Source organism: Drosophila mojavensis, unplaced genomic scaffold (assembly GCF_018153725.1).
Source record: "Drosophila mojavensis isolate 15081-1352.22 unplaced genomic scaffold, ASM1815372v1 contig_16, whole genome shotgun sequence".
Classification (NCBI taxonomy): Eukaryota; Metazoa; Arthropoda; class Insecta; order Diptera; family Drosophilidae; genus Drosophila; species Drosophila mojavensis.
Genome location: NW_025318693.1, coordinates 7,917,256 through 7,935,476, shown reverse-complemented (window position 1 = coordinate 7,935,476; position 18,221 = coordinate 7,917,256). Strand labels below are relative to the sequence as shown.

The window sequence follows — 18,221 nt, the reverse complement described above, 5'->3', positions numbered from 1 at the left end:
GTTTTATGTTTCGATTTTATTATTTTATTTTATTTTTATTTTTTTTTTGTGTAGTGTTCGTTTCGTGTATCTTTTCGATTTACTGGCCACCAGACGTTAAGCAAGCTGTCCATTTATATGTGCATGTGTGTGTGTGTGTGTGTGTGTGCGAGTGTGTGTTGGTGTGAAGTTACTTTTTCTTTTCTTGCGTTTTGGCTGCTCTCAATTGTTCATGCTGTTTGGTAGGCCTATGAAAGATACACGAGAATCATTTCATGCCATGACTTTCCAAAAAATTCGTTGTATTTTATTTTTCGTAGTTTTATGTATGCGTAACTACGTCTGTATGTGTAACAGAATTTCACTCGCTTCTGTACTGTTCGCATGTAGATATATATAGATATGAGTATTTATACATTTTCTTCAATTACTTTCCCATAAAAAGAATTCTCCGTCTTGTTAACTGGGCGTGTACCATTGCAAAACTCGAGACGATTTACTTTTTGCCAGCACTCTCCAAGCGTCTCAAAGCTGTGGTTTATCCTAAAGCTGTCGCTGCAAGACTCTAAAGGCCGTGGAGGAGCAGCTCTTTGCTCCTCTTAGATCACCTATAAACTTCAATCTCTTCATATGTATATGTACCGTCATTTTGCCCCACTGTGCGTTGCTTACCAGCTGCTGCTGCTGCTTCTGCTGCGGCTGTCGCTGTTGCATGACATAAACTTTCGATTGTCTGACTGGGTCGGCTCGTCACATAACTGTTGCTCCGTCACATTCACCATCTTCTTGTTCTTTTCGGCATTTTGTGGCTTCCACCACCATTTGGGGCATGGGGCCAAAATGGGTAATTGGGTCAGTTCTCGACGGGAAAAGCTTTCAAATTCATTTCACTTAAAATTCTTCAAGCTTAATGTTTTCTTATTTTAAGATTTTTAGTCACTCGCCGGTGGGCAGTTCTTTACGAGACTTTATGAAATCTGAGGTCTGAAATCTCGTTCGATTCAATTTACAACTTTCGTGGCTTATTTCTTACATTTGTCGGATTCTGGCATTTGGTGCTGCTTTAATGCGCTTGGCATTGTTTTGATTTTGATTTTGGTTTCGGTTTTTGTTGGTGTCTCTTTTGGTTCTTACCCATTTCTCTTTCCTCTTTCTTTGCGCTGGTGGTTAATAATTTTATGTTAATTATTAAAAAGTGAAAATAGCGTTTTTTTTTTTTTTTTCTTATACTTACGTTTTTGGGTCTCGAGCTTAATGCGATGTCTTGTGATTTTGTGATTCATTAGTTCTGGCTGGGGTTTATATAATGTATGGCTTGACTGCTAATTAATCATATATTTGCCAACTGAGATCGTTTCCATTTCGCATGGTGCTTTGTGCTAATTATCAGAAATACGAAATACTTGGTGCTGGCAAGTTACAAGTAATCAGGTTAAGTATGAATCGATTAATATTGAAGACGTAAGATTACAAATGGCTCGGCTTGGCCTGCTCAACCTCGCGCTGCTGGGTGAAGAGGCTCTATGGTGACTGATCTGTGAGCGTATTTAAACCATAACTTTCACCCAGATGGCAGTAAGCGCGGAATAACGGCATCGGTATTACCATCAATCGGTCCAACGGATGCCGCTGACCACTGGCATCATAATGTGTTGATGCATCACAGCGGATTATCAAGTACTTATGTGAGCTCACCTGCACGTGTATGACACATACATACGTGCACACCCACAGATGCGGGCACATGGACGCTGTGCCATGTGCATAGAATTGAAAATGTCTTGTAGTTTGAACAGTTTTACTCGATTGAAATTCTCCAGCGATTTCACGAGCTTGGGAAAAATCTCAAAAGAAAGAAAAAGCTAACGAAAGACCAACAAAACTAAAGTAAGAGTGCTTTAGTTGGCACTGCATGACTAAATAATACCCTGTACCTCTGATCGTAGCTCTTTCACTCGATAGTTTTTATTGCCTTAAAGTCTTATGAATGGCTTTTATGTTTCTTGCTAAGTAGATGAAAAGTAACTCTCACATCGCACACGTAAGTGCGAAAGTCTCCTTTAAATTACCAAAGTATGTTAGAAAAGCAATTGCATCTACCAGATAAAAACCTAATTGATATTTCCTATCTATATGGCACTATTTTTAACATTAATAGTCTCCATAATATATACAAGAGTATCTGTATCTATTATGTATTAATAGACATGAGATAAAAAAGTATCTGTTGGAGAGAATTATAACAGTTTGAACTCAACAACTTATTGGTCTGAAAAAAATGTATACCTAAGAATTTGATATTGTTCAAATAATTCTCAACAATAATAGAATACTGAACAACTTTACTTGAAATGCGTACAGGGTATTAAAAGAGGCCTATCAAATACTGGGAAAATTCAATTGAAGTAAGAGAGAGAGAACCAGAGAGATGCACAAGCAAGAGTAATGAAGGGGTGGAGAAATGTGAGCTATGAAACAGCAGACGGCTTCTGCATTAGAAAGTTTTCTACAACAACACAGATAGTAACACCAGCCGCACAAACGACAAAAGAAGCAACTGTAAGTGCAGAGCCAACAACAACAGCGAAAGAAAAGAGCCTAAACATCAAGATACTTTTAACTGACTCGAAGCCGTAGTCGTAGTCGTAGTCGTAGTCGGAGACTAAGACTCTGACTGTAACTGCAAATGGTCGAGCCCCGATCTTGAAACGCTCGCTGAGCAGGCCAGACCAGACCAGCAAACTGCAGCTGAAAAGATTTTACCAAATGCAAGCAACACATACACACACACACACACACACACACATACGTATAGATTGAGATACATTTGATTTTCTTGGTGCTCTGCTTGTGTTGGTTGTTTTTTTTTTTTTTTTTTGGCTCTGGCTAGTTGATGCTTTCAGTGAGCAGTCAATTAAATGATAATTAAGAATCCATTGAAAATTTCACTCTTCTCTTCTCGCGCATAATTAGGCGTGAGCTTGGCTTTATGCAAATAAAAGTAAAACTGAAGCAACAATGGCAAAGCAAATTACTTACGCAGAAGTTACAGCGAAACAAAGCCAACAACAAAAATGCACAAAAGAAAAAAGTTTAAATTATATAATTAAAAAAACAAAAAAAAAAAAAACGGAACACAACAAAAATCTTGACGAAAATAGACGAAAGTTGTAATTTGCAGCTAAGCAACGGCAAATGCGCAGAAGCAAACGAAACGAAACGCTGAAATGGAAAAAAGAAAAGAAAATGAAAGAAAGAAAACATAAAAAAAAAAGCCGCAGCGCGCTTAGAAGGCAGTTGGCAGCAAACGGCATTCGCTGCGATAGCGAAGAAAGTTAAAGTTATAAAAGTCCATTCGGAACGCGATGGCAATGGAACAGCCATAAACTGTAAATAATTAAGCGCTGCCGGATAGTCGCTCTCCGTCTCTGTCTGTATGTGAGCGTGTGTGTGTGTGTGTGTGTGTGTGTGTGTGTGTGTGCATGCTCCCAAGGCGAAACTCTTACTGAAAGCTCGCGCACATGGCAAAGCCAAACTGCGAACCAAAACAAAAGACTTCAACGAAGAACCAAACTTGAACTGAGCGCACGCTCAGCAGCAACTTGTCTGCGTCTAAGTGTGTGTGAGTGAGTGTGTGAGTGAGCAAGTGAGTGAGTGAGTGTGCAGAGAAAGAAATGGTAATGTTAACAGCACACAGAACCAAAGTCAAGCCACAGCTACAGCTTGAATGCGTGTGTGTGTGTGTGTATGTGTGTGCTCGTGTGTGTCTGTGTGTGTGTGTGTGTGTGTGTGTGTGTGTGTGTGTGTGTGTGTGTGTGTGTTAAGCGAAAGCGTCGCAAGCAATGAAACAAAATGGAATGGCATGAAATTTCTTAGCGATCTTTGAGGATAAGCGCTGGTTTCACTGCGCGCTGCCGCACAGACGTCTACAGTGGTTCGAGGCAGACGTTACGTTCAAACGGTCGGCGCGCAAGAATCGCCACCAAAAGTAGTTACAAAATTAAAGCCACACCAACAACAACAACAATAGCCACTGCAGCAACAACAACATCAGCCAGAGCAACAGGCGGCTGCGTGCAGAACTCTAAAAAAAAAAGAAGAAAAACTTTTGGAGAAGCCAAAATAAAAAAATAAATAAATCGAAAAACTTTTACAGTTCGGCTGCAGAAAAAAAGTGTGTTTTGTGCATCAAATTTGAAACTCTACAAGATTCTGAAAATATTTTTAATAATTCCCACGAGCAAAGCCAAGGAAACATAGCCGCGACAAAATGTTGACTACTCCTGACTTTGGTGCACTTGAAATTTAATTTTCACCAATAAGAAAAACCAACAACAGCAACAACTATAACACCAACTATAGCAACAACAACAACTAAACCAAATTTACCATCGCATTAAACTGTTTTGTGTTCTCTGCATATCAAGAGAAAAGTGAAAGTGTATTTTATCGGTGCGCCGCTGCTTGGGCTTTGGCGTTTTTTTTGGGCGCTCGGCGTGCGTGAGTGCCTCTTGAATTCCAAATATCTTACAATGGAAACCAGGCAAACTACCAAATAAGCAGCACCAATCAAAGAGAAACTATCAAGCCAAAAGCATATGTGCGTGTGAGTGTGTGTGTACAACAATTTACAACATTGGATTACCATAAGCAACAACAACAACAACAACAGGAACAATAGCAACAACAGCAACAGCGAGGACAAGGACATCCACAGAAAGGATATACGAGGAGATCTTCAACAATTACACAAATTTGGATATGGCTGCCAACGAGATAATGGCGCCGACAGTCAATGCTAACTGTCAGTACTCGACCCGTTATTGCTGTAAGTTGACCAACATTTATTCTAGATCAAAGGATACTCGATTGAGCCAGAGCCAAGTCGTAAAGTATAGCTGGTTCACTCAGCTAGTAAAAGCAAAAGAAAATGAATAAATTCCCGCACAGCATTTTGTAGAAAGTTTCTGAAGAGATCACGCTCTTTGTCAGATACCATGCATGAGTGTGCGAGTGTGTTGATGTTTGTGTGTGTGTGTGTGTGTCTGTCTCTTTAGCATCGTCTGAGCTGCAGTCACCCAAGCAGCCGTCGTACGTTGTTGCCCCTGTTGAGCATCGGCCACAACTGCGCCGCACTTCAAATTGGTTTCTTCTGCTTCTGCTCGACTCGCTGCAAGCTTTGGCAGCTCGCTGGCTTCTGCCGCTGCTGCGAGTCGAATATTAATAGGTGAAAGTTGTTGCTTGGATTTGTTGTCTCTGTCTCTGTCTCCCTCTCTCTCTCTCGCTCACTCTCTGTCTCTCACTCATACTCATATATCTGTTTCTTTTTGCAGCTGCTGCTTGATTGTGCTGCTGCTGCTGCTGCTGCGAGAGCTCTAAGACCCTTGCTAGTTGTTTTACAATTTATGCTTCCTTTCTTTTCTGTATGTTGCCTTTTCACTGCGCGCAGCAAACTTGTTTGAATGGCTCAGGTGCTTTAGTCCTGACCCATTTTCCGCAGCCTCAGCATTAGCATAGTGTGACGAATGTTTTGGAAAATTTCCTGCTGCTCGATATGAGTTCTCGCAATGTGCAGCCTTCAAAATTGTTGGCGTTATTGTTGTTGCTGCTCTTTGATGTTTGTTGTTTGTTGTTGACAATAAATCCAATTTGAAGCTCTAGAGTCACTCGGCCTGTTAATGTGGCCTGGCTTTGTCGCTTTGGCATTTCCATTTCCATCATAATTAAGCTCTTACATAATCAAGTTTTGTTTACAAATTTTTGCTGCGGCTGCTGCTGCTGCTGCTGCTGACGTCGTGTGTGCAGGTTCGCTTTTCGAGTTCAATGTCCCAACTAGTTGCTGTTGTGGCTGTTGTTGTTGTTGGGTCTATCCGTCGATTGCAACAGCTCCTGGGCGACACGTATGGATCTCTCTGGAATCCATGGCGTATGCGCAATATGCTTTCGTCTCATTTCAATTTCTGGTTTAGGCTCGTAAATTCGACATCGATTTCGAGCTCGATCTCGATTTTGTGCTGTTTTCGAGTTTGTTTTTAATGTTGATGTTCGTTTCGATTTCTATGCATTGATATTTAGTTTTATAAATATTATTGCTGCCACTTTTTTGTACGCGCAATTATTAAGAATGACTCATCGGGTTTTCTGTTGGCCAAGTCAAAATTGTGTTGCCAAAAACTCGGTGTATGTGTGTGTGTTTGTGTGCGCTTTGTATCACGCGTTTTGCTTTTGAAGTGCATAACAAGAAAATAGTTTAAATGTTGGCGAGTGTTGGAGTCGCTTCGAGTGGCCATTGCTCAATAATACCGTTGCTTGATAAACCGCTACAAATTATATTGCTCACAAGCACCAGCACAAGCATACATCCATACATCCATACATTCATACTACCACCTATCCGCCAGCTATCGATGCCCATCTATACATCAATATGTTGTTTCTTTTTTATGTTTGTCTGCTTGTCCGTCCGACATTTGGTGTTTCGGCTGTTTTCTATTTTCGTTTTGAATGCGATTATGCAACCTGCGCTTGAGCTTCGCTTCGTTTCTTGTCGCTTCGCTGTAGCATCTGAATGAAAGTCATGTCATTAGGCAACCCATGGCTCAGACCCTCTGCAATTGTCAAAAGAGAAATTTTGAAGAGATGTCGCTGGTTGGGATATCAGTAGAATGGCATGCTGCATATGCTGCTGCTGCTTTGCAGAAGACGAGTGTACACGACTGCACCACACTCTCTGCTCAAAATTTGATAAAATTTTAAATAGATCTAGAAGTATTCACAAAAGGAATATGTAAATAGAAGTTAAAAGAACTTTGAGTAGATCTTTTCATTTAGATTTTTAGCACTTTTCGCATTGTTTCAAGCGAAAGAGGCAATCTTATGTATGGTTATATTTTGGTCTTGCTTTCTAACTTCACTAATCCGCCAGCCACAAAAACAACCCACAAAAAAAAAAAAAAAAAAAAAAACTTGCGTGCGTTTCACACATTTTCAGTTGGAACTCTTTTTGCTTCCTAGTTAAAGAGTTATATATATATACGTATATGTTTGTATATACATATATATATAACTGGCTAATCGCCACACGTAGCATTCGTGATGCAATGATTATTAATTCTATAAAAGTTAACTTTTATTTTACACGACGACATTTAATTGGCCCTCAAACGTGATAGAAGATGCGACCATAAAACAAGCAACTCTTTTGCATAACCAGGCGAAAGGGCCAGCATAATGGAGTACTTTCTGCAATTAGCTGAATCAGAAAGCAATCGCCGCCGGAAAGTCTTGCATTTGTAATTGCAGAAGTTTGCTGCTAATCATTATCATTATCAATATTAAACAGCATCTTAATGAGACTCTCTTTGTGCCTCTGGAATTGATTGTCTTGGCGCACAAAAGAAACGCCTAATGCCATCCACACCACCGCAAATAAAAATTTTTTTATTACTATTTTCTTATTTTTTTTTTTTTTGCTGTCATATAGCAATTCGCTTGCCTTTCTTTCTTTCCCATGCTCACTTACACTTGGCTCGGCTGACGATTGGACTACCGCAACAGTGGCTCGCCCCGCACCACCACCGCCACAATTGAGCGGTTGGCCCGCATGGTTGGCGGCTGGCAGTGGTTGGTGGTTGGCAAGTACTTGCCAGCAGTTGTTGTTGGCTCGCCTAACTATTAGAACTTTCACTTTAAGTTCGCCCCACTGGAAGCCCTCCAATGGCAATTGTATAATAGGATCAGCATAAAATCTTTAACTGTGTCAACGGCGGAATTTCAATATGAATGCTCGAATCTTAACATAGTTTTGTGAACATAATTTTTGTTGACAGCCAAGTGGGTAATTGCTTATGCAGAAATATAGAAAAAATAATATTATAAAAATCAAATCTAATTTTTATGAAACTATTTGGCTTTCATGCAGCGAAGGTTAAGTTTTTGTTTTTTATGTAAGATGCCACAATTTGATTTGATTTTGTTTTATTGTTTTGCATTGCTATTATTTTTGCTTATTTTTTATATTTTTTGCAATATATATTTTTTAAATTTTTTTCGTTTGTTTGTTTGTTTCTATTTTGCAATTTTGCGAGACGCGCCAAAGTCATTTGAACCTTTGTCAATCTCTATCTACGCGATCGCATCTATGGCACGTAACTGTGCGTGAGTGTGTGTGTGTGTGTGTGCCCTGACTCTTACCACTATTTACATTAACATTAGAGCTTTACTTTTGCTTCGTTGTTGTTGCGGCTGCTTCTGCTGCTGCTTCTGACAGCGCAAAGTGAAAGTTGTAAGCTCTATGTGTGTGTGCGTGTGTGTGTGTGCGCGCGTATGTGTGTGTGTGCTGAACCGAGCTTAGCTCAACGAAGCTAAGCTGACGCATCACATAAGCTCATCAAGAGTTTTGAAATACTATACACACACACACTTACATATGTGATATACAAATATAACCAACAATTGATAAGAATATCAATTGAGCTGAAATGAAAAGTGTTTTTCTTTGCTTTCGATAATCAAAGCGTTATACGGCAATCATAACAGCAATTAGAAAATGCAAACATTAAATAGACAACAAACATAGACACACACACACACACACAGTTGTTTAGTTGGCGTTGCTCATACGCCGCGTTGCACTTTCGAAAAGCAACGACTCAAGTGCATGTTAAACAGCGGGAAGTCAGAAAGAAAATCTTTGTTAAAGTTCATAAACCTTCTTGCGAACAAAGCGACTAACGAGATAGCAACGGCAACAACAGCCAAATGCAACAGGCGATTTTTTAGCAACAACAACAACAACAACAACAGCAACGAGTTTCAACTTCTACTTAAAGCAACATGAAAAGCCATAAGTTTTCCAATTCAGCAGAGAAATTCAGCAAAGCGAGCAAATAAATTTATATATACACATATACAATATATATTCGTATGTATGTGTATATACATGTATTACTGTTTTCCTTCCTAAATTACTTCTGACAACGTCAATGATTACAATAATATATAATCATGATGGATGGCTGGTAATGATCACAATGATGATGATGGAAATGCTGCCTGCCTGCCGTCTGTCTGGCCATGCTTATAAGTAGTGCGGAATTTCCACAGTCGCTTAGCGTACATTCAACTGCAAAATGAAAAATTTGTAAAGAGAAAAGTCGCGAGCGGGCATAGCAAGTGGTCTGAAATGTTAGTTAATTAGCAACTTTTGACTTTTATCTCTGCTGCTGCCGCTGCTGCTGGCATTGCCTTTCTTCTAAAATGCTCGTCGGAAAATGTATAACAAATACAATTTGCTGCTCACTGTGGAAACACTGAAAAAATAGAAAAATAAATGCATTTCTGCATCATTTGGGAGAAAGTAAAAGCCGAGAATTAAATACCAGCCTGGCGGCTGTGGCTGCCTCTGGGTATTACTAGCTGGCTGACTGGCTGGCTGGTTGACTGGCTCACTGGCTGGTCGATGACTTACACGGAACGCCGGCGCACGGGGCGTATGCGCATTGTCTGTGCTCTGCGGCCTGGCCGTGCCGTGCGGAGAAAACTCTCAAGAAATGCAGCCAAAGTAGAAAACCGACTGCAAACCGAGATAGCTGCAAGTCGTTGGCGTTGTCGTTGTCGTTGTCGTTGGAAAGCCGCATCAGCAGCGTCTCGTATTTCATTGGAGTCTGGTTGCCGTTGTTGTTGTTGCTGTTGCAGTGAGTGCACAAAATACAGCAGTAACGCAGTCGAAATTCTTGCACTCGCCTTGGCATTGCATCGCATTGCATTCACGCAAAAGTTTCACATTGTATTTATTCATGGGCAGCTTTAGCCTCAAGAGGAGATTGTTTAACTGCCTGATGGATGCTCTGCTATGGAGTATGCCTTGGAGCTATTTGCGTAGCATTTGGAAAGGTGACCCCAAAAGTTCTACAGCTCAGAATTTCAAACAACAGCAAACAATAGCAAAAAACTGGGAGAAATTCGAGTACATAGTTAAGCATTTATAGATATAAATCATAGCAACATAATAATAATAATACTAACTTAGAAGTTAGTTAATACAACTACAAGAATATTATCTATACCATTTACTAGCATATCATTTGATAGCTCTCCCCTTTCTGCACCATCAGAAGTTGGCAGTGTCAATCGCTTGGCCTGGCCCGTGCCACGCCCCTAGCACTATTGACGAGAGTAGGGCAGGCTGAATGCTTGATTTGACTTCCACCGGCTTTATATATGCAATGCAGACACTAAAAATCCCACTGACCTCATTAGAAGTTCTCACGCAAAGAACAGATTGTATAGCCAGAACGAGGCGAACGCAAGAGAGAGAAGGAGGGAGGTAGAGAGAGACGGCGATAAAGCTGTGAAAAAGCGAAACGTCACGCTTAACAATTTCGCATTTCATCAAGTAAACAAACAAACAAACAGAGAGTTGGCCAAAACAAAGCAAGAACAATTCAAGAGGGGCCGTGCGCTAGAGGGGGAGGGACGTGCAATCAGCGTAACTGAAAGAAAGAAAGGGGCCGTAACGAAAGGAAGCACAACAAATCGTTTTCAATTCCATGGCCAATTATGCGTCAAATCTAGACGAGATAGAAAATGACAAGAGAAAAAGAGAATCTTAAAAAAAAGAAAAGAAAAAGAAATGCAAATGTTGATTCATGGGTGATAAGTGTAAGGCCTGAGAACCGGTTCTGTGGCTACGAAAGTGCTTCAAACGGAAGTGAACATTGAGCACGAAGCAGAGAAAGAAAAAGATGAAGAAGAAGAGGCCATGGAGAGCAACTGACAAAGAACCAATGGCGTGCACTGAGATAAACAACAACAACAACAGCAAAAGCAACAGCGGCGCGTCTTTGGTCAAATATAGGTCAAAAGAGAAACTAACGGTAAATGCTGCTGCTATTGTTGTTGCCGCCGCCGCTGCTGTTGCTGACAGACAGACCTTTCAGTTCGTATGCAGAGCAGCAGCAGCAGCAGCAGCAGCAGCAGCAGCAGCAACAGCAGAAGCAGCGGCAGCGGCAGAGAAACAGATCAGCAGCAACAGCTCAGATGATTTGGGTTACATAAAAGGGCGCGAACGGAAAGTAGAAACCAGAAGACGATACTCAACCTGTGTGCGTGCGTGTGTGTGTGTGTGTGTGTGTGTGAGAAGTTGTCTGACGTGAGTTGTATACACGACACACGCACTGCTTGAACGGGCGCGCAGACGCACGAAAAACTTGCTGCAAAGAAAGTGAAACTTTTGTGTGCCGCTCCCCCGGGCAACAATTTGCGCCACTTCTGCTGCGGCGCCCGTTCAACCCGCACGCCCCCTAGCACACACACATACACACACGCACACTTATGCTGCTGTTGTCTGGGTTTGCCAACATCGGCGCATGGGAAACGTGGAACCTCAGCATGTCACGAACAGAAGGTTGAGGTTGTTTTACACAAGCCTTTGCAATTATGCTTAGCAAATCTGATATACATATATATACTCATATAAATATATATATATATATATATATATATATATATATATATATATATATATATATATATATATATATATATATATATATATATATTTTTTTTTTTTTTGCAAATTGTTTCGCGCATAGCTTTGGGTTGGGCTAGGTTATAGCTAGACAATTAAATGAATCAAGCAGAGGCTGGGGATTCATAAAACTGTCCACAGATCGATATCGCTGTCCTGGCCTTGCCCTAACCAGATGCATCTCACGATGAACTAAATATAATATCTTTGGGGTGTAACTTAAAAACTTAAAACTAATAAAATGTCATTATATTAATAGATCTTTGGCAGAGCTATAATAACTTTTGCTGCTAGCTTAAAGAAAATTTCGAAATGACTTCGATTTGACTTTGCCTTCAGCATGGATTATTCGAAATTTGGTCAAGCTTTAAGTTTTTCATATATTTTCAAAGTTTCAATAAGCCATTTCTTATAGAATTTCCATATATTTGGAATGAGTTGCTGACTAAGGCTTAACTCTGCTTTTAACATGGATTATTCGAGATTTCAAAAAAGTTTTAAGTTTTTCACATATTTTCAAAGTCTCTAAAATTTCCACACATTTATTATTTGGATTTCGAAATGACTAAGGCTTAACTTTTCTTTAGACATGGATTGTTGGAGAGCTGGTCAAAGACTTGAGACTTAATTCATATTCAATTTCCATACATTTTAATTAAAATTTGATTTTAATTATTTTTATTTCTTGATTAAAATGTGAGTAATTTTGGTATTTGCCGAGTTTAAATAACCCAATTTAAGTTTAGAAAGTAAACGGGCCGTGGGCTCAGCTAGAATGCAGGCGGCCCAGCCTGCGCTGTCGCCTTCGCCTGCTGCTTCTCCTTCGCCTTCACTTTCGTCTCCTGTTGTGCAGCGAAGCGGCTTTAGATCCGGCTTTGGTTGCGCCAAGTCATTTTCTCTTGGCTAAAAAGAAAAAGAAAAATAACTTTAAAAAAGAAAGAAAGAAAAACGTAAGCGAGCGAGCCAGCGAGCGGGCTAGCAGGCGCGCAGCTTGTAGCTGGCTTCTTGGCCTGGCTGAAACAAGAAATCAGCCGCAGCAAAGCTCAAGAAACGTGAAACACACACATACAATCAAAAGTGAGAAAGAGAGGGAGAGAGAGGGAGGGCTAGCAGTGAAGCAAGAAAAAAGTGAGCGAGTAGAAATTACGGTAAATAAATAAAGAAAGACGGCAAAAAGAAATGAGCGAACGTCGTCATAAGCGAAAGTGAAATCTGCTAATGAATTCTTCAACGTTGAATAGTTTTCAGTCATTATGGCTGCCAGTGGATTGTTGTTGTTGCTGCTGTTGCTCATGGCGTATACTTGATGAGCATACAGATGCCATAAATATATGTCTGTCGTATCTACAATATATAGATGTAAGATGCGACTGCCTGGCTTACCAGACTTTGGCTTTGGCTTTGGCTTTGGCTTTGGTTTCGGTTTCGATTTCGACTCTTTTGGACTTGGCTGGTAAAAGTTGCTAGATTCGCCATAGCAATTAACCGGCAGCCAATTTAGAGCCAATCTACAGATTACAATGATTTACAGAGCGATTCAAATCGAATCGAATCGAATCGCATCGAAGCGAATTGATTCGCATTGAATTCAGCTGTGGCCATGTGACGGGTTCATTGAAACCTTGCCAGAGGTCTTTAACGGCAATGCAGCGTAAACTTGAATTGCAGCGCGGCAAGTGGAAAGTTGCACTCGGCCAGTCAGATCAATGCCCCGCGTCGATCACTCTCGGTGCAGTTCAGCTCAGTTTCGACTCTGAAAATCTACCGAATGATTATTTGCCTGTGATTTCTGCAAATTGCGCATAACTGGGTTAGGGCACACAACACATTGGCAGTAATAACACTTAGATATGACTGGAGCCTACGCTCGATCGTTATTTCTTTTCTCTCTTCATGCTGGAGCATTTACGAATGGCAATCCATCGTGTTGGGTTACCCAACCGATTGCATAATGTACGCAATTGTTTAATTTGAAACTCATTTATTATGTTTTACTTTTTCGCCTTTGCAGGGGAAGCTGAAAAAGTCAAATCATTGATCAGATTACGAGCTGAACTCTCACCACTCTTCACGGGCAAAAGAAACGCCTCGAAATATGCCTGGGCGTAAGTACCAACAAAAAAAGAAATACAAACAAAATATAAACAATTTTTAGTAATAAAAATAAAAAATCAAGTTGAAATTTGAAATTTGAAACACCAACGCCTAATCCGTGATTATATCGCAATCGAGTCATTCAACACATTCCCTTTCGTTCACAGCGTGGTCGAGCGTGAGCTCAATGTGCCGCTGCCGCTGTCGAAGATCATCAAAAAGTGGAACAATCTGCTGCAGGAGTACAAGGCCATCAAAATGTCCGAGGAGCCGAAGCGGCGGGAGTGGCCATTCTTCACACTGATGGACGTGTACTTCAGCGACCAGGTGAACGATCCCTCGCTGCGCCTCTTTTCGTCCACAAAGACGCTGAAGGAGACACTGGACGACAGCGTCTTCGAGGATGATCCAATCATTGCCTCGGCCATTGCGGCGGCCACCAGCGGCGCCTACATGGAGATCGATGAGCTCATCCGGCGGCAGAAGGAGCGCGCCGCCTTGGCTGCCGAGCGGAAGCTGGCAGCGGCCGCCAGCAGCGCCAGTGGCGACTATAAGTACGATCTGAAGCCGATGCTGGGCAACAACAACAGCAGCAACAAGTTCAACAGCAACAGCGATATGGTGAAGCTCTCCAAGAGCGTCGACGACTTGTCCATGCAACAGTACAAGCTTAAGCAGGAGCTGATGCGTCAGCGTGAGCAGGAGCAGCAGGAGAACATGGTCAAGATCAAGCAGCATGCACGCCAACAGCAACAGCAGCAGCAGCACCAGCACCAGCAACAACAGCAACAGCACCAACAGCAGCAGCAGCAACAACAACAGCAGCAGCAGCAACAACATCATCAGGCTCAGCAGCAACAGCAGCAGCGTTTCATGAGCCACCAGCCGTCCCTTTCGCCGCATCCGCATCGCATGTCCTCGTCGTCGACGCCACCGGGACTGCAGCATGCGCTGCAGCAGCAGCAGCAACTATTGCAACAGCAACAGCAACATTTACAGCAGCATCTGCAGCAGCAACAGCAGCAGGCTCAGCTGCAGCAGCAACAACAGCAGCATCATCATCAGCTCGCTCATCCCCATCAGCCACCCACGCCGCGTCCCAGCTCGCCGCCAACGACCGCTCAGCAGATCCACATCACTGCCACACAGCATCAGGCAGCCCAGCAGCAGCTGCAGCAGCAACAGCAACAGCAGCAGCAACAGCAGCAGCAGCAGCAACACAAGCAACAGCAACAGCAGCAGCAACAGCCCTACACCGATCCCAACACCATCGATCAGTATCTGCTGTCGTGGAACAATTTCCATGGCAACATGTGCCGCGGCTTCCATTCCCTGCAGAAGGACGAGAAGATGGTGGACGTGACCATAGCAGCAGGAGGCAAGATCTTCAAGGCACACAAACTGGTAAACTGACTGAGCACTCGGTGGAACTGTTCCGCTAACACTTGCCTCTCGGCATTGTCTTCTCTTGCTCTGCTTGCAGGTGTTGTCCGTTTGCAGTCCCTACTTCCAGCAGATCTTCCTGGAGAATCCATCCAGTCATCCCATATTGCTGATGGCCGACGTCGAGGCCAGCCACATGGCCGGCCTGCTGGACTTCATGTACAGCGGCCAGGTGAATGTCAAGTATGAGGACTTGCCGGTCTTCCTCAAGGTGGCCGAGGCCATGAAGATCAAGGGACTCCACACAGAGGTATACTTTGGTTAAGTCCATTGCCATTGGGAACTACTTTAGCACTCAATTTTCTTTGCTTCTAGAAAAATTTGGACAGCGATGCGAGCGACATTGGCTCGCCCCTAGAAAGCGACGGCACCGAGTGCCGTTACGAGCGTGGCACGCACAGCGTCAACATCACCAGTGGCCATGCCGCTGGCTATGGCGCCACAGCACTGGAGCAGGCGGCGCTGAATGGACCCAGCCGCTGCCCGACGCCCCTGTCGTTGACCAAGGATCCGGGCTATGCGGGATTCCGGGAGCACATCAAGTCGAAGGCAACGCTAGCGGAGACCTTTATAAAGAATCTGAATCGTAACAACAACAACAACAACAGCACCAATAACAACAACAACTACAACAACACTGTCAGCAATCCGACCGTGGCCGACCCAGAGAGCAACTCCTTTGCGATCCTGCAGGCGAACAGCAAGAAAATGCTCGACTCTGCACGCAAGCAGCACAAGTACCTGGCCAAGCGCAAGATCCTGATGCACTACAACGCAGAGCTGGGCGGCGAGAAGCGGCTGAAGGAGATGGAGCGCGAGCACTACCCCAGCGCGGAGCTGAACGACGATGCACTGAACAACAATCACGCCTATGCCACTAGCCAGGACATTTTGGAGCCCATCACAACGATTGTGCCAAGGACGCCGGAGCCGCAGCCGCCGCCATCGACGCACAACAACAACTCGTTCAAAATACGACTCGTGGATAGTCACCATTTGACCAACAGCAGCAGCAACAATAACAGCAAGAGCACCGGCAACAACAACAATAACAACAATAATAATAGCCAGCCCGATGATGAGGAGGCTTTGAATCTGGTACAAACGCCCAATATCAATGGCAATCGGGCACGCCCACAAACACCAACACCTCCGCCTGATATACAGTTGGTGAAGCGTGAAGTGGAGCTTGAGGCGTCGCCAGGTGAGGCCACAAACAACAGCAACAACAACAACAACGATGGACACGATGAAGATCTCGCCGCCTATGAGCACAAATACGACGACAACAACAACAATCGCGGCCTGGATATAGAAACTGACTCGAACAACAACAATAGCAGCAGCAGCGGCAACAACAACAACAACAAGGGCAACAACGAGACAAACAACAACAACAACAATAGCATGGGTGCCGGACTAGCATTGGCGCTGGGCAAGCACAAGCTGTTAAATGCCATCAATCGAAGTCTGGAACTGGAGCAGCAACATGCTGCTGATGGAGGCAAGAACAACAACAACAACAGCAGCAATGGAGAGCATGACAACGATGACAACAACAACAACAATCACAGCCAACATCTAGACCTGAGCACCATCAAGAATATAGCCACGGCAGAGATCCTATGCGGGCTAAAGAGCAAAGTGCTCAAGCTGGAGGAAGAGCAGCGTGAGCGAGAGCGAGAGAGAGAGCGCGAGAGGGAGAGGGAGCGCGAGAGAGAAGCCTGTCGCAGTCTGAGCGAGATTAAAAATGCCGATTGATGCAACAGGGTGTGTTAGGGGCGGGGCTTAAATATATATACATATATATAGAGATATATACAAACACATATATATATATATATACATACATATATATGTGAACATATGCATTTGATTAACTTAGCGAGGATATATAGTACATGTAGCGAATCATCTATGTATGCTATTTATAGTTATTTATTATACATTTTAATATCGTTAATATAATTTTAAACATACACAGGCAGATACACACACACACACACACACACACACCTCACACACACACATGCATACACAGACATTTTCATTTTGGTTTATATTTAGGCGTAGCGTTTCTTCAGCACTCAAGATCAAGAATTCCCCAACTAGTTCTTAAGATTCTCAATACATATAAAACATATACTAACACATACTAAAAAAAAGAAAAAAAAAATGAAAAGAGGAAATCTAATATTAGCATTTGGAAAGTGGCCCTGTTGCAATACATTTTAAGGTCTTTATAAACAATAATATATATGACATACAATGTTTGTATTGTATATACATACATATACATATACAGGAATAGAATCCTGTATCGCAGGTTTGCTTTGAGAAGTGTTGAGCACCTGAATTTTATTTGATTAATTGCCAACAACTTTTGCAATATGTATTTTTTATGATTATTTAAAGTATCTCAATCATGCATACATATCACACCCACACATACACACACACATGCATACATGCGCATTCACATACTATGAAATTACAAACATACATATTACTACTTACATACACATAAAAAAAAGGAAAAAACTACAACAACAAAAATGAACAAAAAAAGAACTAGTTATAAATGCATCTCGTTTTTAGTTTTAACTTGCCAACTCCTTTTGAATGTTGCGCGCTGGTTCCATATGTTCAGCTGCTTCGCTGCGTCACGTAACCCTGGAATGGTTCCGGAACTTGTTAATTGTTGTTTACATGCTGATGCGGCTGGAACCCACACCTCATACATATATACCAGACAAACCACCCGATTGCAAAGAAAATTCAAACATGACCCGCACATCAATCATGCACAGTGTGACTCGTACAATATTTATTATTAACATTGTTTACATTTACAACATTTGTGTAGTATTTCATGCTGTTGAACATTTTTTTGCTTGTGTACACGGATGAATGAAATAAAGAAATTGACACATTTAAAATCACAAGGTGTTTCCATTTGTGACCGTTACTTTGGGGTATTTTCCGTGTGTGTGTGCGTATGCGTCCTTCGCCTACAGGGTTGCTCACAAATACGCCTGTTAGCTAACAGAGCCACTTACAGCAGCGACAGGATGTTGTGCGAGAGAGAGTTGCTCGCTCACTTGCCATCGCGCTATCTCGCTCGCCGTGCGAGCGAAAGCATAGGAGGAAACAAACACGGAATACATTCTCTGTC

General features: G+C 42.4%; 1 protein-coding gene and 1 long non-coding RNA gene across 2 annotated transcripts; one reads left to right on the top strand and one right to left on the bottom strand.

Moving 5' to 3' along the window:
* The first annotated feature begins 3,799 nt into the window (after positions 1 to 3,799).
* Positions 3,800 to 17,868, top strand: LOC6573066 (putative uncharacterized protein DDB_G0279653). The gene is made up of 5 exons (XM_032728084.2): positions 3,800 to 4,807; positions 13,521 to 13,614; positions 13,771 to 15,007; positions 15,087 to 15,296; positions 15,362 to 17,868. Exons 1-5 carry the CDS (start codon positions 4,741 to 4,743, stop codon positions 16,805 to 16,807), a joined length of 3,054 nt encoding a protein of 1,017 aa, XP_032583975.2. The 5' UTR covers positions 3,800 to 4,740; the 3' UTR covers positions 16,808 to 17,868.
* LOC122756764 lies at positions 12,165 to 13,805 on the bottom strand. Its single transcript, XR_006356613.1, has 2 exons — positions 13,572 to 13,805; positions 12,165 to 12,412 (listed from the first exon to the last, which is right to left on the bottom strand). It is a non-coding gene; the product is annotated as an uncharacterized LOC122756764 (long non-coding RNA).
* Positions 17,869 to 18,221: the final 353 nt, after the last annotated feature.